The following is a 23,747-nucleotide window of genomic DNA, read 5'->3' as shown; positions in this document are numbered from 1 at the left end:
ATTACAAAGCAAGATTCAGATAGTATTACCAAAGTATATTATGGAGAACAGGGATCCGGTTTGAAACAACAAAGTATAATATGGGAATCAATGCAAAACCAATATACACCCAAAAATGATTTAGGCTTTGGTGTGAAGATTGAAAAATATCCAACAAGAAGTCGACACGAACAATCAAAACAACAAGAGACAACGTCATCAAAGCCTAAAATGCTAGAAGGTATAAAAGTATAATTTTAAGAAATTAATCAAGATTGCCATACCATGGATGTGATGTGAATCAGTGAAGATTAAATAACTCAGCATATCAAAGTTTTAAACTTGAAATGTTTTTATAAAAAATTTATTTAATAAAATGATTTAATCTTATATTATTTGAAATTCAAATAAGTATTGGAAGGATATTTTTATTTAGAACATCTCTTCCATTCAAATCCTACATAGAAGACCGAAAATGGTGGAGACAAAACCAACGAAGGAGTGTATAGTGATTTGTAAGGGTGTTCTTCGGGTTCGTTTTTCGGATTTTTTGGTCGGGTTATTCGGGTTTCAAAGTTTTTAATCTTAACCCGAAACCCAACCAAAATCTCTCACGGGTTTTTCGGGTTCGGGTTGAGTTAATCGGGTTTCGAGTATCCTAGAAAATGAAACAAAAAAAAATTAAAACTTCAATGCTAAAATTAAAACAACATATTATTCTTTGCTCATAACGCAAATAATCAAATAATAAACCAACATAACTTGATAAAGTCATAAAAACAATTCAAAAAAAGAGTAAAATTAAATAACTAACTCGAACCATAATCATCTTCAATCATACGTGATTTGGCTGTTCGATTACGGTTGCTATTATTAATAAACGGAAAACATAAATTAACAGTAAACAATCAATCCATAATAGTTGAAATGACAACAATCAATTGCGCTCATATTCTGATAACTTTAGTGGCTAAGACTAAGCCTATTATACCTAAAAATATATTTAATTTCAAAACTAAAAGTTTACTTGGGTTTTTCGGGTTGACCCGAAACTTATAAATCAAACCCGAGAACCAACCCGAATTACTTCGGTTCGGGTTAGTATCTTCTCTTACCAGGTTCGGGTTTTTCGGATCGGGTTAGTTCATGTACGGATTTTTCGGGTAAAAATGTTAGCCCTAGTGATTTGGGATGAATAAATTATAAAAAAAAACTAGCCCATCTTGGGTGTGAATACTTGAAAGACAGTGCAAGGCCAAAGGCTAAGAATATAGGCATATTTAGACATTAGATTCACTGCAAATAAAGTGAAAAAATGCAAACGTTTAAAACACAAAGAGTTGTAAGAGTTATGTTCAACCTTGTTTTTAAATACCAAGCCCACTCCACACTTTGAAGGTGACCCTTTTGCTCTAGTAAATCACACAAAGAGACACACACATACAAAGATTATCTCTCTTGATCCTAACATCATTCAAGTATCAAGTTAAATAAGATAAACTCTTCGGTTCGGTACCGGTACCGGCATTTGGTGCAAAATTCCAACCCTGATACCGATCCCGAAAATTCCAACCCTGAGATTCGGGAATATTGGTACCGGTATCGGTACCGAAATATTCGGTTCGGTACCGATACCGGCATTTGGTGCAAAATTCGGAAAATACCCATAACGATATCAAAAACTCAAAATTTGGTACCGATTCGGTAACGACAGTACCAAATTGATAGCGAATTCGATACCGACATCGAAAACTCTCATCCCTATTTTCAACTTTTCATATACCGTATAAAAAACGAGCTCATTGCAAAAATTATGGAAGCCGTTTTAACTGTTTAACCGGTAAACCTAAAATTAGTTAAATAAAAATAAAAGGCATCTAAATAATAATCAGACGACTTCCTCTTTCATTTCATTTCATTTCATCTCCGAAACCCTAAATCGGGACCATAACGAAGCTCTGAAATCAATCATGCTGCGAGTCGCCGGGAGAAGATGCTCGTCGTGGTGGTCGTCTACACCGGCATCATCGGCCATCGTTTCTCGCAATCCAATCAATGGACACGGCGTCGTTTCGTCATCTGATGATTCCAGATCCGGTTTTGATTCGAACCCGTCGTACCTCAATTCCATGGTTCTGCAACATATCAGAGGTCAGCCGGTTCAACGCTGTTTGTTATATTGTTATTAGTTATTATTAATTATCGATTTGATTGAGAATTTGCTTAGATGCGTGTAGAGATTAGAGAACGTAGATTTCGTTGACATTTTGACCTAAATATTTAACGTGTTATTTAACTTATTTGTTAATTTGGTGATTTAAATTCATTTGAGCTAGAAATTGTATACCGATGGCTTGTTGCGGTTTTGTCGCGGTTAATGATGGAAGTTTGCGAGTTTCGGTTGATCCGAACAAGTATTTTGTCTGTGTTAGGATTGTTTTTTTGAATTTTCTTACACACAGTTTATGATGTTTTTGGACATTCTACTATTTTAGATGCTGGTGTTGCTTGTAAACAGATGTATTCGATATTCGTTTGTTTATCTGTTTTTATGATGTGTTTTTGAGTTTGATTTGATGAGGGAAATGAAAGGAATTGGGAGGAAGCCGGAAAAAATCATGGTTTTATAGTTTTTTTAGGGAAAGAAATGTAGAGAAAAGAAGGAAAATTGGTGTTTATTTTCATTTTTCGAAATTGGTGAAATTTGGAGAGAAGGATTCTGAACACAAAATTTTTACTTCTCTTTTCATTTCGCTCGAGCTCAGGAACGCGGTAGTTAATTAGACCTTTCCTTTCAACCTCCCTTTCTTTTCTCTCGTTAACTCCCTTTTTCTTCTATCTTTCATTTATTAAACTCAAGAAAACAAAGCGTTTAGTGGCATTTGAAGGTGTAACATGACTGAAAGAAGATGAATTAAATACGTGTCAAATATTCAATTTGTCATGCCATTTTTAATTTTCTTGTGTTTATATGAGCTACTGATTAGCCTAAGTTTGTCTGGATATTAGTACAAATCCATGTTGATGTTAGTTCAAGTGGTCACCACAAATTCGATTTTTGGCGAATTTAGATGCTCTAGATTGTGTAAGCTAGTGCAGGGTTGATATGCTGTTTCTTGTGAATCATTTGGTTGATTATTCTATTTATCAACATTGATTGCCCGTCAACAAAATGCTGGCTAAATAATTTTCATGCTTTCTGTTGATACCTCATGTTTAGGTTCACAAGCCAAACACATTATATGGCTTAATATTCTTTTACTACAGGTCTATCTACTGGTTCAGTTACTCCATCACAAGACCTAGGTTTTCAAGTCCCTGCTACTGTTGCCGCCATTCAGAACCCAACATCCAAGATCACTTATGACGAGTACAACCATGAACGTTTTCCACCTGGCGACCCCAGCAAACGTGCATTTGCATACTTTGTGTTGACCGGTGGGCGGTTCGTTTATGCATCACTAATTCGCCTATTGGTACTCAAGTTTGTTCTAAGCATGTCTGCAAGTAAAGATGTTCTCGCCCTTGCTTCCCTTGAAGTTGACCTCTCAAGCATCGAACCTGGGACCACGGTCACAGTCAAGTGGCGTGGGAAACCAGTCTTCATCAGGCGTAGAACTGATGATGACATCAAGTTAGCCAACAGTGTTGATGTGAACTCCCTCAGGGACCCACAGGAGGATGCAGTTAGGGTTAAAGACCCCGAGTGGCTCATAGTTGTTGGGGTGTGTACTCATCTGGGTTGCATTCCGTTGCCAAATGCAGGTGACTTTGGTGGCTGGTTCTGCCCATGCCATGGTTCTCATTATGATATTTCTGGAAGAATCCGAAAGGGTCCGGCTCCTTATAACCTGGAAGTGCCTACTTATAGCTTCTTGGGTGACAATAAGTTGCTGATAGGGTGAGCGTGTCATGAACAAGGTCTAGTATAAAGACTGCAAGAAAGCAGGTACTACTGGTTTAATTTTGATTTCATTTCATTTTGTATCAGAATGTTTGTATGTGCTGCTGCATTTGAGATTTGAATAAGGCAGCATTATTTGTTTGGAATAACTAATACATGTTGTGATTTCTAAGTTATGGGAAACTTGTCTGACGTTCGGTCTGACCGGCTGTTGTTTTCCGTTACATGTGCTTTTGCGATTTCAAGGTTTCGGATTTGTTTGCTTGTTGACATTTTTATTGCCAAAATGATTCTTTTTTGGGGCTTCAACATAAAAATGATTAGTATAGTAATATTACAAGTTCTATAACAAATTAAATTTAGATAGGTATAAATAATCTCTATAGACGAAAAATACGTGATGTGTATTACATGCATACCAAATGAACCATTTTGGCTATATATATTTGGCGGAATGATTTATTGAATTTCTCAGAATTCTCATAAATGACATAATGATTCATGTCGATCGTCTGATACAATTTAAAATAATATGTTTACATAATTTCGATTAGTTACATACACATAATAATGTGTGTAGATTTTTTAAAAATATAACCGAACCATCGATTTCTCAATTAATTTGACTACTCGATTCTTCTGCACACCCCTATCTTTACTCATATTATTCTAATAAGAGACTAGGAGTTGCACCTAGCATATTCTTTTAACTATACATTACATAGTTATAAATACCATTACAACAAACCATGCCGATTAAGAATAATATAATTCATAAAAAACTCAACTATTTACAAACAACACTATGTATCTTTGAGCTTGAGCTGTTGTTTACTGAGAGTCAATGGTTCAAGATATGTAATTCACAAAAGGACGACGAATTGGTTGGCCAACCTTACCTACTTGGAAACCCATGATTAGAATCCTGATATAAATCCAAATGATTGAAGACAAATTAAACAAGAACGTCTGGATAACATAGTAGTTAAACTTATTCTTTCGGCAAAGGTATAAAGCAGACACCATAAAATAGTCCACATGACAATATCCATGCATGATGTTTGCATGAACACATTGTAGGTAAATCATTCATAAATTTATAAACAAAATGCAATATAAAATGAAAAATTAGCGAACAGATTAGAACAATTGTATATTTGTGTATAATTTGTATATTTCATTAGTAGTACACTAATTATAGTTAATTGTAGAATGATCTTTATAAAGCTTTATATCATACATGCAACGTACAAAAGGTTTTTAATCAAAACTAACAAATCCTCATTTGTGCTACGACCTTCGTTTTCATCGTAAGATGATGGGTGCGCTAAAATACTAGAACACGAAATCACCCATATATATGTGTGTGTGTGTGATATATCTCTACATTCTTTAGATATCACTCCTACAAAAAACATACTCACAAAACTCCACCAACTTAATCAAGTCCATATGTCCATGGCTTCCATCTCCAATCTAATTTCTTCTCCCGCCACACTTCCAAAATCTTCCCGTTTTCTTCCACCACCCACCACCGCCTTCCTTCCGTCCACCACCCCTCTAGCCGCCTCCTTGCTTATGTAAGTCTTATGTATGTTTTCTTCTTAATTATTTCAACCCTCCAAATCAATTGTCATTTTCAATTCATGCATTGTGGTGTTAAATCTTGATCAAATATATTTTGATATGCGCGAGGTTAGAATGTTGATCATCAAACACCCCGGCCTAAACCGGCCAATTACCTTTAGATCACTCATTTTGTAGATGACTTAACCGGTCGAAGCCATCAATTTCGTTCGGTTTTAATTACATACAAAACTGCAACCAAACTTTTGGTTTATGCCACCTAGGTAGAGTGATGCCACTTGTTACAAGTCATTGGGTTGAAGCTTTTTATTACTTAAATAAAAGATATTGTATGTAACTTAATAAGTGTATATATTATATTGTATTTAACATATTGTATGTATAAGTATGTAAAAATAACTAAATAATATGCATATGTATACATAGGTGTATGAATAAGATAAATAATAAACGAGTCTAATTCTAGCATCCTTAAAATGCTTGGGGTATTCACGGTTCGTTTAAACCATTAATTTTTGATGAAAATTCCGAGCCGAACAGTAGAATACGGTTTTGAGAAATGACAAATCAAACTAGTTGAGTAGCTAGAATAGTAGTCTACTCAAAGAGTACCCGGACATGGTAAATATAGAGAAAATTATTTTTTTGATATTATATATATATATATACATGTCAAATATCATAAGTTTACCAATATATTTTTTTGGGTTGAGGTTGACCACCTTTGGTCGATTCTTAGTAGCTATGCGGAGTTAAAGAAACTCGCCTCGACAACATACCTTGTAGCGAGCACTCGACCTTGTAAACCTACTTTTACAACATTGTCCGAAGTATGGTCTATATGGATATATAATTTGTTTTTGTTTTTCTTTTTTTTTCACTTGCCACCCTTCTAAAGCAAATGACTTACACTAATAGGTCTTTTTAATTTGATTTGATTTTTATTTAAGCTAAGGTTTAGTATGGTGATTTACCAGAAGCATTTGTTTATTTATGCCCGATAGTATAATCTTTTAAATATGTAAATTGCAGGCATTATATGCAAGAGTCATATATTCCTTTTATTTATTATTACTAGGTTAAAAACACGTATATTACACGAGTTGAATAAAAGAAATATAAAATAAAGGAATTATTCTTTAATATTTTAGCAATAATCATAACAGAAGTTCGGGTACGTAAACGTGTGACATACACACTTTTGCTGACTAAATTCTGTTTTAAAAGTGTGAAATGCAGCCAAAATGGTGAAAATGGAAGCCATGTTAAAAGAACAACTCTTCATGATCTTTATGAAATGCAAGGACAAAGCCCATGGTATGATAACATATGCCGCCCTGTTACCGATCTTGTTCCCCTTATCGAATGTGGCGTTAGAGGCGTTACAAGCAACCCAACGGTAACTAATCTTTTATTTTGTGCTAATTTATGATAATTATAATGAGATGTTTTATATTTAATAACAGATATTTCAGAAAGCTATATCTACCTCAAATGCTTACAATCACCAGTTCAGGTATCCTCTTGCTTTCTTAAATAATCAGAATGCCAAAAATATAATTTAGCGCGGTGTCTTATCACTTATTAGTTATTACAAAAAAAAATAATAATTGATAATGTGATGACAGAGAACTTTTAGAGGGAGGAAAAGACATTGAAAGTGCATACTGGGAACTTGTAGTGAAAGATATTCAAGACGCTTGCAGACTGTTCGAGCCACTTTATTACAAAACAGATGGTGCTGACGGTTATGTTTCGGTTGAGGTTTCACCTTGGCTCGCAGATGATACCCAAGGGACCGTTGACGCTGCAAAATGGCTGCATAAAGTGGTTGATCGCCCAAATGTTCACATCAAAATTCCTGCAACGTTAGCGTGTGTTCCTTCGGTTAAACAAGTTATTTCTTTGGGAATAAGTGTTAATGCAACTGTAAGCTCATTCTTTACATTTTACATCCTTGGTTACTTTATACATATGTTAGCTACTAATTTTTTTTTTTTTCATGATTTATCACAGCTCATATTTTCTCTATCTAGATATAAGGCAGTTATTGATGCATATTTAGACGGCTTAGAGGCTTCAAGTCTAGATGACTTATCTAAGGTTACAAGCGTCGCCTCTCTCTATGTTAGTCGAGTTGACACACGTATCGACAGTATGCTAGAGAAAATTGGAACGCCGGAGGCACTTGACCTTCGAGGCAAGGTAAAAAAATCAATCAATCAATCAATCAATCATGCCCAGTAAAATCCCACCGACAACAAAGCTATAAGTAGGGTCTGGGGAGGGTGGGATGTAGGCACACCGAACCTCTATCCAAAGGAATAGAGAGGTGGCTTCCAGAGAGACCCTCGGCTCTAAGCAGGGACGGATTTATTCCAATGAGTACCGGGTCAAGCGAACCAGGTGTTTTTCGAACCGTAGTGGAGCATTTAATAGCGACTTTTTTAGCGAACCAGGTGTTTTTCGAACCGTAGTGGAGCATTTACTTGACCCGAACCGTTAAACCAATCCGAATCGTCAACCCGACCCAATTTTTTTATACGCGTTCTTATATATTTAGAGCATCTTAAAATAGCGAACCAGATAAAAAAAAATTCTAAATCCGTCACTGGCTCTAAGTACATGTGAATGAAGCAAAATAAAGGAAATCAAAGTTTAACAGTTATATAAAAACTACTACTAATTATAATAATATTAATAATAAGATCACAGTTTAACAGCTATATAAAAGCTAATAATAATTATAATAATAATATATGTAAGGGAAATACCATATATATAACTGTTATATAGGGCCAACCCCAAGAGCTTAATAGTATTTGTGGGCCTTGCACGAATTATAAATATGGGCCTCAAAATATTTTGAAAGAAATAAAGAACCCACCCATATAATATATAAAATATATTCAAAGAAACTAAAAAATTATGGGCCTCAAACCTCAATGTGCCTTGCACAATTGCCTAGCTTGCACATGCTCTAAGCCGGCCCTGTAATAGTAAAGAAATAAAAGTTTTACACTTTTACCTATAAAACATTTGTTTTTATTTATTTTTATTTTTTAAACATTATGATCAACTTTACAGGCTGCAAATGCTCAAGCAGCTCTAGCTTTCCAGCTTTACCAAAAGAAGTTTTCGGGCCCGAGATGGGAGGCCCTTGTGGCCAAAGGAGCTAAGAAGCAGCGGTTGTTATGGGCTTCAGTTAATGTCAAGAATCCAGCCTACCCTGACACCCTTTATGTGGCCCCACTTGTTGAACCCGACACGGTTAGTTAGCCATATGAACCATTTTTTGTAAGATGGTCACACCAAACGTTAACGGGCTTGCTTTGATCTTTTTGTTTAGGTGTCAATGATGCCTGATGAAGCCCTGCAGGCGTTTATCGACCATGGGACAGTTGGACGAACGATTGATTCAAATGTACCCGAGGCCGAAGGAATATACAATGCACTAGAGAACTTGGGAATTGACTGGAGTTATGTAGGGTCCCAGTTGGAGGTTGAAGGATTAGTTTCTTTCAAGGAAAGCTTTGACAGCCTGCTTGATAACTTGCAAGAGGGCTAATTTTATGAAGTTAGTGAGCCTGTTAACTTAAATATTTGTTTGCAGTATTTGACTTACATCAACAGACTTAATAAAGATTGTGTAATGAGAGATATTAAGTGAAATGCTTAATGGTGTGATTAGGGGCAGCAATTGTGACCCATGGGTATAATAAAATGTATATAATGGGTCAAACTAAAAAAAGAAATGATTGAAACGGGTCAAAACGGGTTGACATTTTTTGGGTCTTTTTTTATGGAACGAGAAAAACGGAGGAAACTTTTTAGTTTTTTTAATTTTTTAAATTTTGATTTGTATTTCAAGTTATGATTTTCTAATTATTTTTTTTTTTGAACTTTTTAATGAGGGGTTTTTGAAATGGGTTGAGATTTCAGAAACCTCTCACTAAAATATTCAAAAATAATAATAAAAAAAATCATAACTCGAAATATAAATTAAAAACTAAAAAAGTAAAAAAACTAAAAAGTTTTCTCCGTTTTTCTCATTCCAAAAAGAAAAAAAAAACAACCCAAGAAATGTCAACCCGTAGTGAACTCGAGAACATGGTGTAAAGGTTATATGAAGTCCACCTAAATGTCAAAACAGACCGTCAAAGTATCCATTTGGTTTTGATTTGTACCAATTAAAACCAAAGCTTGGTGGACTAGCAAAAATGTAAAATATAAAGATACAATTACCTTGATGATGTGTTTTTAACAAAATATTATAGGTTAAAATTGGTTTTGAAAAACTTTTTAATTTATCTGAAGCCCATTATAACTATTACAAGTTTCTACACGAATTTGACTAGTGTTTGCAAAAGTACCAATAGAATGGTTCCAACTTAGAGGAATTTTTACAAAAATTTCCTAGTATTTTTTTTAAATATAATTTAATACAAAATAGTTTATATAAGCATTAAATACTTTACATCAACATTTATAAACATAAATTTATTTTATAAAAATAAAGTACTAGTGAATAAATGCATTAATCAACAAAGTTCACTTATTTTCGAACTACATTATTGACCCTTAAAAACAAGATCCTACAAAAGTCAAAATTATTATTCGTTATCTTTCCCTCATAACCCTTGTAGCATTTTTTGTCTATGAACCCGATGATGCTCAAGCGAGATGACTGTTACGATACAAAATATAATCGAGCTAAAGAATTGTAGAAGAAGAAGAATCACAAAAGAAGGAGATTAAACTCACAAATCAATAGCTACCGTTCTCATTCACGTCTCCAGATTATGTATATCAACCTTTTACAATTATAACCCTAATCTATTCAACATGTACACTATAGTCCTTCTACTATATAATACCTAACAATGACGACAGTGGTGTCATGTAGTGGTGGAGATAATGGTGGTGCCAATAAATTTTTCATCGCAAATGATGACAACCATATAACACAGAGAGAGACTACAATGGAGAATGAGAATACCTGCAAAGCGTAATGTACAACTTGCAAAGGCCATTGACCTTACAAGTTGCAAAGATAAAGAAGAGGTACATGAAAGAAAGACAATAAGCCACCACACAAAAAGACCACATGTGCGCAAACTTGACCACCTGTGGAAGACGGTAACAAACCTAAAAATCAACGGTACAACTTAGTTAAGCAGGACATGAATGAATAGTGAAATTTGTGAGACAACCATAAGGTGCAAATTAATATATAGATATAATTTTTTCCTACCTTTTTTAATATAAATTAATCCAAATTAAGTTACTTAAGCATCCAATATTTTACATAAAAAAAATAAACATAAATTTATGTTAATTAAAAAAGGTATATTGGTTTTTATTAATCCCAGCTATCGTCATTTGGTCACTACCGGTCCCAACTAACAAATTGGTTGCTGACGGTTCCAACTTTTAACGTATTTATTTCTAATGTTCCGCGACTAACAGAATCCTAACTTCGTTAGTTTCAGGTCGCCAGAAAAACGTTTTTGACCAGAAAACTCAAGTTTTTCCCGAAAACTCAACAATTTCATCCCTAACATCTTGACAACTTTGTATCGGACCTTTAGGAACTTTTTTCTAGTAAAAGCCTCAATTATTGAGGTCGCCGGAAACCCTAGAACCATCGTCAGAATTGGTTGATGGTGTTCAAGTGGTGGTAGTTTGTTGGCGGTGAGTCAATTGGTGGTGGTTGCGGTGTTCCGGTGGTGTTGGTGTTTTCCGACAACAAATTTGTCTTTTCTAATAAAAAACGTTTTTCCGACGACATGAAACTAACTGCGTTAGAATTCTGTTAGTCCCGGACCATTAGGAACAAATACGTTAAAAGTTGGAACCCGTCAGTAGTCAGTTCATTAGTTGGGACCGATAGTAACCAAAATGCAATAGTTGAGATTAATAAAAACCAATATACCATTAAAAAGTTAAAAAATAAAGAAATTTGACCCAAAAAAGTCAAAATGATTGAATAGTTTTTGACCCTTGAAAAAAATGTATGGTGGGAGAGATGGGGATAGGCTGGTAAATCGGTTAAAGCCGTTAGTTATCTGAAGTGTAACGGAAAACTGTTGCAGAAATGGTGTTGGCAGCCATATCAATTCCTTCATTCTTAACCCCTAAATCCAAATCTTCATCGGTACTCTAAATTATTATTATTATTATTATTATTATTATTATCATCACCTGATTTTGCAGCAATGGGTGCACAAGCAAACTAAATCATACCGAATACTACAATCCACCGGTGTATCAGCTTCTTTAACCGGTTGGTAACTTGGATTCAGTGTTCAAATTGTTGGTTGATAAACGTTAACCTGCTGCTGATGTAATTGATTATTTGATTGATGCAGATGGAAGGGATTCGTTGGAAGGCACTGAATCGGCTAAAATCGATCGAAGAAAATGGCTGCTGTCGTCTGTCGGGTTATTAGCAGTGACATTGGGAAGTAATAATTTAGGAGATGGAGTTGCTTTGGCATCTAATTTTGCTGACAGTAATATTCTTTTACCTTTTATTAAGTGAAAATATTGTTATCTGCATTGTGGTTTTATACTTTTTGGATGCAAATTTGTGTTGGAATATGCATATATTTTGTGTTTGAAGCAATGTACAATAAATGGCACTTTGCGCTAGGGGTGCAAACGAGCCGAGCTCGGCTCGTGAAGAAACACTAATTGACCCCGGGCAGATTACGGATAATCTGGGGGTTAAATAGATGTTTCCCACGATGGGTTAGATCCGGCAAAGATGGTTCTTCTGATGACCTGCAAAACAGACACCGTGAGCTCGTCACTGAGAAGGGGTGGTACCTCCTTGTGACCACCCTCTGGCGTGAGAATCAGACTAGATTGCTCTTGAATATAAGTGTATATTAAGAGATTGCTAGAGAAGATAAGATAATGAGATATCAGATAATGTAAGATAATGTAATGTGTTCATACCATTCCAAGGTGTTGGAGTATTTATAGCCGAAGGTAGGTTTCCAAGAAGGTACAGCCGGCTGAATAGTATTCCTGTTCTGCCAACTGTGGGCTACGCACATGCCATGCTGGTAGTTGGTGGGTAGGCAGCGGCTGATAGTGACCAGGCCGGCTGTGTACTATTCTTTTCCACCAACTGCAGGCTATGCACGTGCTACGACAGGTTGGTGAGTAGGCAGCGGCTAATAGTGACAGGGGTTGGTGAGTAGGCAGCGGCTGATAGTGACCAGGCCGGCTGTGTACTATTCCTTTGTCACAGTGAGTTGTCGCTGCTTTGGTCAGACCTTTTGTCCATACCTCGTCAAGTACAGTACAAAAGGTCCTCCAGTAGCGTACGGACTGGCTCATTTGGGCGGGAGTATTCCCGGCTTTGGGCGGGAGTGTTCCCGGCTTGCTCACTCCTTCTTCAGGTGACATTACTGAATTATTTAAGAGTTAAGTGCCTTGTGCGTGTAGCCTTGCTGCGCGGGTAGCCTTCCCTGATGGCTAGTATCCGTTACTGCGGGAACAGGCGGAGTACGTCGACCATTGGGAGGCTTTTCCTGCGGGAACAGCTTGCGTACTGCGCGTAAGGACGTCACGTCTCTGAGCATGGTGGATCCTGCGGATCCAGTTGGTTTCTGCGCAGACGTCTCTCTTCAAGGTGAGTCTTGCGAGTTTAGCCTTTGCGCAGACGTCCCTGTTGAAGGTGAGTCTTGCGGTTTCAACTGCGCAGACGTCCCACTTTGAAGTGAGTCTTGCGGGTCCAACTGGGCTCTGCTGGGACCTACCTCTTCAAGTCCCCCCAGTCCAATGTTCTTCTCATGAATTGTTAATAAGTGAGGTGAACTTTTGGACTTAAGCAAAGGGTTTTGAAAAGGGGTTTAGTTTTAAGGTTTTCCATGGGGATTCTTCCCGCGGAAGTCCTAATGTCACATGCAGAAATTCCCGACTTTTCTGCTTGATCTTTGGGTATGATGCGGGTAGGTCTGTAACCTCCTCGCAAGTCAGGAGCGTTGAGTTCCACTTGTGTAGATTCTCCATGAGGTTTTGGTAGTTTTGAACATAGTGATCAATTATGTTTAAACAACCAATTCCATCTTGGAGCTTCAAACAATCTAGTTCTCGACGTTCCCGCTATGCGGGGATGTTATTCCCGTTTCCGCAAGCATGGCCCAGAAGATCCTTCTTGGTTTCAATTCCCTGCGGAGTGCTAGGTATGTGAAGGGTTTCGCCTTGACACTGTACCCGCACTCGTCTTATAGTTACTTTACTTCCAAGGTATTCCTGGCTTCAATTCCCTGCGGGTGCTAAGTATGTGAAGGGTTTTGCCTTGACACTATACCCGCACCCGTCTTATAGTTACTTGGTTGCCGAGGTATTCTTGGCTTCAATTCCCTGCAGGTGCTAAGTATGTGAAGGGTTTTGCCTTAACACTGTACTCGCACCTGTCTTATAGTTACTTGGTTGCCAAGGTAAGGGGTATAGTCCCGCTTACTTTTGAATCTTTTTTGAATCTTTTTGAATCTTTTTGAAATTTGAAGAGTTGGTGAAAGGATAAGAACAGTCCAAACTGTTGAAACGTCGTCCGACGGTTTCTTCTGACAGTGTCAGGACGTGCAGGTAGTTATGGCGACGTGACAGTATATGGTCATTCCAGACGCTTTTTCAGGCGCGTGGGCGCGAGTTTTCGGGCGCGTGGCCGCGAAGTTAACGGCACGCGTCCTATCAACAGTTGTTGCCAGCTTGCATATTCCACGTGTCATAGTTTCATTGCACCTGCGTTTTCCTCTCTCTTCCGCATTAAATTCATCGCATTCATTGCGATGAGTATATAAAGGGAGGAGAGGTTGCATCTCAACTCACAGTTTCACCTCTCTTCTTCTTCTAAACGATTTCCGGCGAATACTCTAACTTTTCTGTCGAGCATTCTCCTGAAATCATTCTTTTCATTCAAAACATGTCTTCCGTTCATGATCTTGAGGCTACCGCCGAGGAGTCTGACGTGTATGCCGAGAATCCGTCGTCTACTTCTGATAAGGACGATAAGAGTACTGCTGGTGAGTGCCAGTGTGCTCTTACCGTCGACCTGTACCAGTACATTGTTAGGAAGTTCATGCTCGAGCCTTTCGAGCCTGAGTTTCCTAAGCCTCATCAGACGGTGTACGATGCCCCCAAGGGCAAGATAGGGGTGTATGCCGCATTCTTCGTTTATGGGAATCTCAGGTTCCCATTGACGAAGTTTGTGTACCGTGTTTTGGAGAGACACGGTGTACATCTGACGGAGGTACACCCAATGACGATCGCCAAGATTCGCCATTTTGAATGGGTGTGCCTCATTCTGGGCGTGGAGCCCCATGTCGATCGCCTGATGACCTTCTATTCCTGGAGGTGCATCCAGGGGTGGTATACCTTGGTCACTCGGATCAAGGGTTTGAAGATATGCGCTACCGAGCGCAGTCTTCGGTCTTGGAAGCGGGAGTTCTTCTATATCTCCGCTCGCGTCGTCCCCATAGCGATGACGTTCAAGAACGGGAGAGCTCTCCCGAACCTTCACGCCTCCAACTACCAGGAGGCGGAATGGTTCTCCAAGATTTCCCGGGTCCAATCTCCGGTTTACCGCTTTGCGGAGTCCGGGATGGTGATGCTCGGGATGAGCCGGGTGTGGAAGGATGCTGGGGCGGAGGCGCCACAGATTCCCATCGTCCTTGAATACGGTTTGAACTATATCCCTTACGGTATGTTCTGTCTTCTTTGCTGATTTAGGGTTTTTCTTCTAACTGTTTCTCTTTTTGTTTCAGAGGGAAACGACCTACAATCGCTCCTGCATCCGCGGGAAGCTGGTGGTCCCGCTCGGATGGGTACCCGTGCACTTGATGAGAACGAGTTGCCCATCTTGGAGCAAACGGCGGATCGGTTTGTGGAGGTCTACCCGCCAGGCCACGAGATTTTGAGTGCCACGCGGCCAGGTAAGGAACTTTTTAACCCCCGCCCTCTCCATGCTCAAACCTCTGCTGGAGTTCCTCTAATCTTGTCATCTTCTGATGAGGAATCCGTAGATGGTCCTTTCTTGGTGAGGAAGAAGGCTGCTGGCGCGAAGGGCAAGGCGAAGGTTGCCTCTACTGCCGATCCGGTGAATCGGTCTGACTCAGAGACCGAAAGCGAGGAGGTGGCGGGGAAACCTGGTGGTGGTGAGACAACAGTCTCGGAGGTTGAGACAGCTGCCACTGCCGCGCGATCAAGTTCTACGACGGTGACCGGCGTGAAGAGGCCGGCTCCGTCGGGTTCGTCCCCGCCGGTCAGAACCTTCAAGTTGAAGAGAACTCGTAAGTATAAATTAATCTTACCCGCAATTTCTTTCCGCCATTGTTTTTAATATCTTGTCTTCATGCAGGCGTGGATGCTACCGCATTCCAAGGTGACGCGGGGAGGAGCAGCTCTGGACCCATGACGGTAGGTTTGGTCAACCTACCCGAGGCGATGACCCAGGCTGCTGCGCCTGTTTGCAGCATTGGTTCAGTTGCTCATCCGGTTGAGGCAACTGTTCCAATTGTGACGTCTCCGCCGGCTGTCAGTGCCATATTCACTGCGTCCTTTACTGAGCCGGCGGTGAGTTCTTCTGCGGGTTCCTCCGCAGCGGCGGCCACGGTTGTGATTTCACCTCCAGTGAGTTCACCACCGGTGGTCTCTACCGCGGCGGCTTCAACCGTGCCTCCGGCACCGGCGACTACTTCGCCCCCGGGCGGTTCAGCAGGTATGTTTGGGGCTTCTAGCCAATCTCTGCCTCCTTCCCATCTGCCTGACCTCTTGGATGGATATCCGTTAGGTTCAGGTGATGGGTTCGGCGGCTACCGGCCTGTTGTCGACCCTACAGGTGCGTAGGGTGAATTTGGCCTTTTTATATTATTTTTTTTTTATTTTTTTTATCATCTTTTCCTAACTGCTTTTTGTTTTTGCAGTGTCGGATTCGAATGAGGTGTATGTTCCACGGTGGAACATCCGCCGGGGAACAACCCTTCGGACGGCTGTGGACTGCGTCTAGTGGGCGCGTCACGCGGCCCCCGGTGGTGCACTGGGAGAAGCTATGTCAAGCTACCAGGAGGGTAGGCTGACAAACGAGCTTCGAATTCTCCTTGCCCGGATGCAGCCGCGTGTCGAGCTGCTTTGTCGTGAAAACGACAAGTTAAAGGCGGCTCGTATCCAAGAAGTAGCTCAGGCGCGGGCTATCCGGGAAGAGAACAGGAGACTCTCCGCCGTTGCTGCGGAGAAGGAGAAGGCCTTCAAGGCCCTCGAGGTTGAAGTTCAGGCCCGTCTCGAGGCCCGTTCCAAGGCTACCCAAGCTGTTAATGAACAGCTTCGGTTGGCTAAGGAAACTGCACGGAACGCAACTGAGAGGGCCACCAAGGCTGAAGCTGTTGCTGAGCCTCTACGCACTGAGAATGAGGAGCTCAAAGCCAAATTAGAGAGGCTCCAGCAGGCTCATGATGCCTTGGCCATGGAAGATGCCAAGAAGCTCCAAGAGATCTTGGACCAGAGGGGGGTGCTTGACCACACTGAGCTTAAGCTAAAGGGCGTCGAAGAGGCTGCAGCCAAAGATGTGTTGCTTGCCAACCTTACAAAGAACGAAGCCGAACGCGCCCGTAATGAAGCTCAAGCTGCCCTCCAGGAGGCTCTGGTTACCAAGAAATGGCTTCTACGAGAAGCGTTGTCGCAGGTATGCATAGCTTCATAATATCTTTACGCTTTTCTTTGTACTTAGAAAAGGTTTTGATACTTGTATTTTTGTTTTGTAGGTTGTGCATCGGGTCTTCACGGACACATCATATGACGATGCCATGAGCGCAGCCCTCAACGCTTCTCATGAGGATGGGGAAAAGGCTGGCTTCCTGCTTGGTCTAGGGTTCGTTGAGAAGGGCATCCCGCCTTCCAACTTCCCTTTATATGATGTGGATACTGAAGCTGTATATGACCAAGCAGTGAACCAGTATGCCGCCTTCCCGCACCCGGTGGTGGAGAAGGTGAACGAAGTTGCTGTTGCTGATGATGGGCTAACCATTCTCAAGACCTTCCTTGAACCGCCACAGCCAACTGATGGTGCGGGGACAAGTGGGTTTGGAGGGAGTGGCCCTGAAGCTTGATCTTTTAAATCCTTTCCCACTGTTAGGATAGATTTACGTCTTTGTATAGATTTATATTCTTGTAGGCGGGTAGATACCCGGCCATTCTTGTAACAGTTGAATTTTTATGGAATATAAATCTTTTGTGCGGGTAGGACCGTCACTCTTGCTTTATAAACGTTATACGACTTGCTCCTGCATATTATAGTTTAATTTGGCACTTGTTTTGCCGCATAAACAATATATGATTCGCTTGTGCATACTTTAGTTTAACTTAGCAATTTCTTAAGTACTTTGGATAAGTTAACCTTTCAACGTGGCAGATAATAGGTTAAACTTTTGCTTCCTCTTTCGTGATTGTGCGGGTAAGACCGTCACTTTCACTTAGGAGGATGGCTAAACTTTACCTATATCTGACCTGCGTGGAGGTTTTCCTCATTTTTTCCTTAAAGAGATTTTCTAAGTGTTCTGAATAAGTTAACTTTTCGACGCGCGGTTGTCAATAGGTTAATGTTCAGTTTCCTCTATCATGATTGTGCGGGTAAGACCGTCACTTGCATTTAGTAGGATGACCAAACTTTACCTATGACTGACCTGCGTGAAGGTTTTCCTCATCTTTTCCTTAGAAATTCTTGCCGTTTTTTGTGTTTATGCGGGTTTTGCCGCCTTCCACACGCAACGATTTCTTTTCACACTTATTTATGCGGTGAATACCGGCATATCAGTGTTTTGGATAAGTTAACCGTTCGACGCGCGGTTGTCAATAGGTTAACGTTCAGTTTCCTCTATGATGATTGTGCGGGTAGGACCGGCACTTTCATTTAGTGGGATGACCGAACTTCACCTATGACTGACCTGCGTGAAGGTTTGCCGTTTTTTGTGTTTATGCGGGTTTTGCCGCCTTCCACACGCAACGACTTCTTCACACTTATTTATGCGGTGAATACCGGCATATCAGTGGTTTGAATAAATTAACCGTTCGACGCGCGGTTGTCAATAGGTTAGTTCGGTTTCCTCTATCATGATTTGTGCGGGTAGGACCAGCACTTTCATTTAGTGGGATGACCCAACTTTACCTATAACTGACCTGCGTGAAGGTTGGCCGTTTTTTGTGTTTATGCGGGTGGGTTTTGCCGCCTTCCACACGCAACGACTTACTTCCCCACTTATGTATGCGGTGAAGACCGACATATCAGTGTGGAAAGTTCATAAGTATAAATGTAAGATTATCAGCGTCAATGTGATAAGGAGAATCATTTCCATTAGAAGTGGCTCTGGGCCTTTTCTTTTACAAGTTTGGAATTGATCTACATGCACTGTGTAATTGAGCTCCCTTCCATGTTGTTTGGATGGGAGTGCCATCGAGCCGATATGCACTTGGTTCGGAATCTCGTTGTTTACGCAGTATGTAGTCTCCAACATTGTAGCTGTAGTTTCGTGTTTTTCCCAACTGGGGTTCTACACGCGTTGGCCTGCTCAGCATCCTTTACGCCACGAGGTGTGCGAGTTCTCCATCTCTGACGAATGTCTCGATGATGTCTTTCAAGTCTATGCATTCGTCGGTGTTGTGGCCTTTTGTCCTGTGGGTCACAGAATTTGCTCTGATCAGCGTTGTGACGCTCTCGGATTATTGGAGCCTTTGGCCATGGGAGCCTCTCGGTGTCGAAAATCTCGGTGACGCTTTTGGTGAGCGGCGTCCACCGGGGGTTCCGGTTCGACGACTGCCTGTTGTCCTTTCCGCCTAACCGAGGGTGCGAGCCGGATGAGGTGTCGAAGTTTACCCTTGACTGCCAAATACCTAGCTTCCTCTTTTTGTTTAGTCGGGCGGTAAGGACGTTATTTTCTCTTGTTTTCTGGGTGTAGAGGTTTGTGCTTTGGGGAAGATCTCTACCCAGTTGCTTTTCCGTTTCCGCGAAGCGTTTAGCTGCTGTCATGATGGCATCCCATGTGGATGGCATGCCATCTTTACCCGTTAAGGTGCGGATGAGCTCTGGGTCTTTCGCGCCCTGGATGAAAGCAGCGCGAACAAGATCTTCGCTAATACTGCCCAGACTTAGCTTCTTTGAATTGAAGCGCGTGATGAAGTCTAGTAAAGACTCATCTTCCTCTCGGATGCAGTTGAGGATTGTCCATTGCTCTTCAGTGTACTTTCTTTGTTGACTGAAGTGTTGGCTGAACTTCTGTTGGAAGTCTGCCCAATCGTAGATGTGGTGGACCGGTAGACGGTCGAACCACGCTCTGGCTGCTCCAACCAACGTCATCTGGAACATATAACACCACGTGGGTTCCGTCCAGTTGCTGACGGTTGCCCCCGCTATGAATCTGTTCAAATGATCGTCTGGGTCGGATATACCATCATAGGTGCCGATGTTGGACATCTGTTTGGCACTTCTTGGGGCGATTGCTTCCGCAATGTCCCTTGCAAACTTGGAGGTTCCCGCATTTGCAGCGGTTGGTCTGAAGGTTTTAGAGAAGTCACGTGGGTTTCCACCCGCGTTTTTTGGTTTGAAGGTTTCTCCAAAATTCCTCCTTGGTTGGAAGTCCGTTTCCTTACGCTTCTCTTTCGCCTTATGGCGAGGGTTTACGTCGGTGTCGGATTCCTCTGAATCATCGTCCAAGTACTCGCACTCATTGCTCATGTTGAGCTGTTGTCGAGTGCTTCCGAATTCGTCAGCCTGTTGGAGTGAACGTAAGCGTTCATCCAACTCAGCTTGGAATTCCCTTTGACGTTTTTCCGCCCACGCTTTAACTTGTTCAAGTGTTTGGCGGGGGGGCCTCGTCTGTTGTCTTTCCACCTGGGTATTAATGAATCCCAGGGGAGGATTGTTTACTGCACTTGCCCCGGCTCGGGTAACCGGGGTAGTGTTCGTAAAATGTGTGTATTCGCCGGTGTTCCCCCCAGTAGCTGGGGTTGTGGTTACCGGGGTTTCTTGGTTACTCCCTGGCCTGGGGACCGGAGTAACGTTAACCATTTTTTCGGAGGTTTTGAAAAAACTGAGAGAATTAGTTCTAGCTTTTATGCACGGATGGCGCCAATGAAGAAACACTAATTGACCCCGGGCAGATTACGGATAATCTGGGGGTTAAATAGATGTTTCCCACGAGGGGTTAGATCCGGCAAAGATGGTTCTTCTGATGACCTGCAAAACAGACACCGTGAGCTCGTCACTGAGAAGGGGGGGGGGGGTACCTCCTTGTGACCACCCTCTAGCGTGAGAATCAGACTAGATTGCTCTTGAATATAAGTGTATATTAAGAGATTGATAGAGAAGATAAGATAATGTAAGATAATGTAATGTGTTCATACCATTCCAAGGTGTTGGAGTATTTATAGCCGAAGGTAGGTTTCCAAGAAGGTACAGCCGGCTGAATAGTATTCCTGTTCTGCCAACTGTGGGCTACGCACATGCCATGCTGGTAGTTGGTGGGTAGGCAGCGGCTGATAGTGACCAGGCCGGCTGTGTACTATTCTTTTCCACCAACTGCAGGCTATGCACGTGCTACGACAGGTTGGTGAGTAGGCAGCGGCTAATAGTGACAGGGGTTGGTGAGTAGGCAGCGGCTGATAGTGACCAGGCCGGCTGTGTACTATTCCTTTGTCACAGTGAGTTGTCGCTGCTTTGGTCAGACCTTTTGTCCATACCTCGTCAGGTACAGTACAAAAGGTCCTCCAGTAGCGTACGGACTGGCTCATTTGGGCGGGAGTATTCCCGGCTTTGGGCGGGAGTGTTCCCGGCTTGCTCACTCCTTCTTCAGGTGACATTACTGAATTATTTAAGAGTTAAGTGCCTTGTGCGTGTAGCCTTGCTGCGCGGGTAGCCTTCCCTGATGGCTAGTATCCGTTACTGCGGGAACAGGCGGAGTACGTCGACCATTGGGAGGCTTTTCCTGCGGGAACAGCTTGCGTACTGCGCGTAAGGACGTCACGTCTCTGAGCATGGTGGGTCCTGCGGATCCAGTTGGTTTCTGCGCAGACGTCTCTCTTCAAGGTGAGTCTTGCGAGTTTAGCCTTTGCGCAGACGTCCCTGTTGAAGGTGAGTCTTGCGGTTTCAACTGCGCAGACGTCCCACTTTGAAGTGAGTCTTGCGGGTCCAACTGGGCTCTGCTGGGACCTACCTCTTCAGCTCGTTTAACTTACATAGAGCTCGAGCTCAGCTCATGCATGGATTTTGAAGCTCGAGCTCGGCTCGTTTGCTATTGATCATTTATTTTTTATATAATTATAATTATTTTTATATACTTTTTCTATTATAAATTTATGTATAAAATAATATATATTATTTAGTTATTTTTATTTATTTTTTATAACATTATATATATTAATTAATAATTATTAAATATATATTAAAAAAATATATATAAATGGTAGGCTCGTTTAGGCTAGCGAGCCAGCTCGAGCTCGATAAGTGAAGCTCAGGCTCGGGCTTGTTTATTAAACGAGCTTATTTTTAGGCTCGAGCTCGAGCTCGGGCTTGATTAAGCTCGGCTCGATCGAGCTTTTTAACGAGCCGATCTCGAGTAGCTCGCGAGCAGCTAGGCTCATTTGCATCCCTACTTTGCGCTATTTTAATACTTCTTAATTGTCGTCAATCGGGTTCAACAAAGTCGATTCTGATTATCTGACATTGTATGTGCAAATCATTACATAATCAGAATATGCCAAATACTTAAAAGCCTGAATTGGTTATCACTGCTTTAAACAATAAAAGCATATCCAAGCATCATCCCTTGCAGCCCGTTTTTGTTACAACGGTCATGTGATTGTGATGTATTCGGTATATAAATTTGATATGCACTGCACGGTTGTTAGAAAATTATTTAACATGATTATAACTTTTACACGTGAGCGAATGCTTTCTTGATTTATAAATTATAGAAATTGAGTTTGTGTGTGTGTGTGTATTTTCTTTTTGTTGCAGTGCCAGCGTTAAAGGGAAAGGATTATGGAAAATCAAAGATGAAGTATCCGGATTATGCTGAGACAAGCTCGGGACTCCAATATAAGGTTGTTTAAAGAAATGATATTCGTAGTCTCTTTGGTTTTTCTATTTTGTTTGGCACGTTTTGATTAATATTTTTATAATTATAATTAAAAAATTGAAAATAAGCAGGACTTGCGGGTAGGAAATGGTATAACGCCAAAGAAGGGAGACACTGTAGTGGTATGCGAGTCTTTTTGTACGTCCCTGCTTATGTTTTATGTAAATCATTTTAACATGTAAACGCAATGAAAGAAAATAGAGATTGTTAGAAAAAAGCAAAGTGAAATGTGGGAAGAAAGTTTTGATGTAGTGAATGCATTAGGTTGATTGGGATGGCTACACAATTGGATATTACGGGCGAATATTTGAAGCTAGAAACAAGACCAAGGGTGGTTCTTTTGAGGTATATCATACGTATCGTTGTAAATATGCAATATTGTTTTTCTCTATTGTAGACTTGCATTACCGTTTTACTATTTTGCAGGGAGACGATAAGTCCTTTTACAGATTCCGATTAGGTTCCCATGAGGTATTTTCGTTTCTTGCTTTTGTTTTTAGTAATAAATTGTGAAGACCATAGAAGATTGTGTTTAGGCATGCTTATGCTGTAACAATTGAATGTTTTAGTGTTTGACAAGTTATAATTCTTTAAAAAATTGCTAGATATAAGTCTCAAATTAGTTTTGCAGCAAGTGTGATCTGTTTATCCAAATATTTAAAATAAAATGATCATTTGCAGGTGATACCAGCTTTTGAAGAAGCTGTTGCAGGCATGTCTTTGGGTGGCATTAGAAGGTAAAATTTCAGCTCATGATGATTAATTCATCTATACAAAACAATTTATGAAGTAAAATTGTTTGCTTCATGCATTCGAACCGTTTTGTTTAGGATCATCGTGCCCCCAGATCTTGGATACCCAGAAAACGATTACAACAAGAGCGGCCCAAAACCTACAACATTCTCGGTAACATCATCGCTTTCTTTAACCTGACAAACATGTCTAATACTCTTTTAACATCATTTTTCACAGGGTCAAAGAGCACTGGATTTTGTTCTGAAGAATCAAGGATTGATCGACAAAACGCTTTTGTTTGACATCGAGCTTTTAAACATCATACCCAACAACTGAAGAATCTTTTTGGGGGGTTTTTTTACTGTATTACATTATAAAGATCACAACTTTAACCTCTGTTAAAA

General features: G+C 40.7%; 3 protein-coding genes across 3 annotated transcripts; all 3 read left to right on the top strand.

Annotated features, from left to right (window-relative positions):
* Positions 1 to 1,883: 1,883 nt before the first annotated feature.
* Positions 1,884 to 4,039, top strand: LOC143544466 (cytochrome b-c1 complex subunit Rieske-4, mitochondrial-like). The gene is made up of 2 exons (XM_077036571.1): positions 1,884 to 2,130; positions 3,247 to 4,039. The coding sequence occupies exons 1-2, from the start codon at positions 1,950 to 1,952 to the stop codon at positions 3,882 to 3,884; spliced, it is 819 nt and encodes a 272-aa protein (XP_076892686.1). The 5' UTR covers positions 1,884 to 1,949; the 3' UTR covers positions 3,885 to 4,039.
* Positions 4,040 to 5,341: 1,302 nt separating this feature from the next.
* On the top strand, positions 5,342 to 9,009 carry LOC143544440 (uncharacterized). The gene is made up of 6 exons (XM_077036551.1): positions 5,342 to 5,463; positions 6,698 to 6,869; positions 6,937 to 6,986; positions 7,099 to 7,399; positions 7,487 to 7,675; positions 8,558 to 9,009. The coding sequence occupies exons 1-6, from the start codon at positions 5,342 to 5,344 to the stop codon at positions 8,747 to 8,749; spliced, it is 1,026 nt and encodes a 341-aa protein (XP_076892666.1). The 3' UTR covers positions 8,750 to 9,009.
* On the top strand, positions 8,829 to 23,688 carry LOC143544439 (peptidyl-prolyl cis-trans isomerase FKBP19, chloroplastic-like). Its single transcript, XM_077036550.1, has 9 exons — positions 8,829 to 9,033; positions 11,842 to 11,985; positions 22,488 to 22,573; positions 22,680 to 22,730; positions 22,873 to 22,953; positions 23,035 to 23,079; positions 23,290 to 23,345; positions 23,439 to 23,514; positions 23,581 to 23,688. Exons 1-9 carry the CDS (start codon positions 8,829 to 8,831, stop codon positions 23,677 to 23,679), a joined length of 843 nt encoding a protein of 280 aa, XP_076892665.1. The 3' UTR covers positions 23,680 to 23,688.
* The last annotated feature ends 59 nt before the right edge of the window (positions 23,689 to 23,747 follow it).

Source organism: Bidens hawaiensis, unplaced genomic scaffold (assembly GCF_021521415.1).
Source record: "Bidens hawaiensis isolate Kalapana, Puna unplaced genomic scaffold, B.hawaiensis_p1.1 tig00013567_1, whole genome shotgun sequence".
Classification (NCBI taxonomy): Eukaryota; Viridiplantae; Streptophyta; class Magnoliopsida; order Asterales; family Asteraceae; genus Bidens; species Bidens hawaiensis.
The sequence above is the reverse complement of the archived record's forward strand: the minus strand, read 5'-3'. Positions and strand labels throughout refer to the sequence as shown.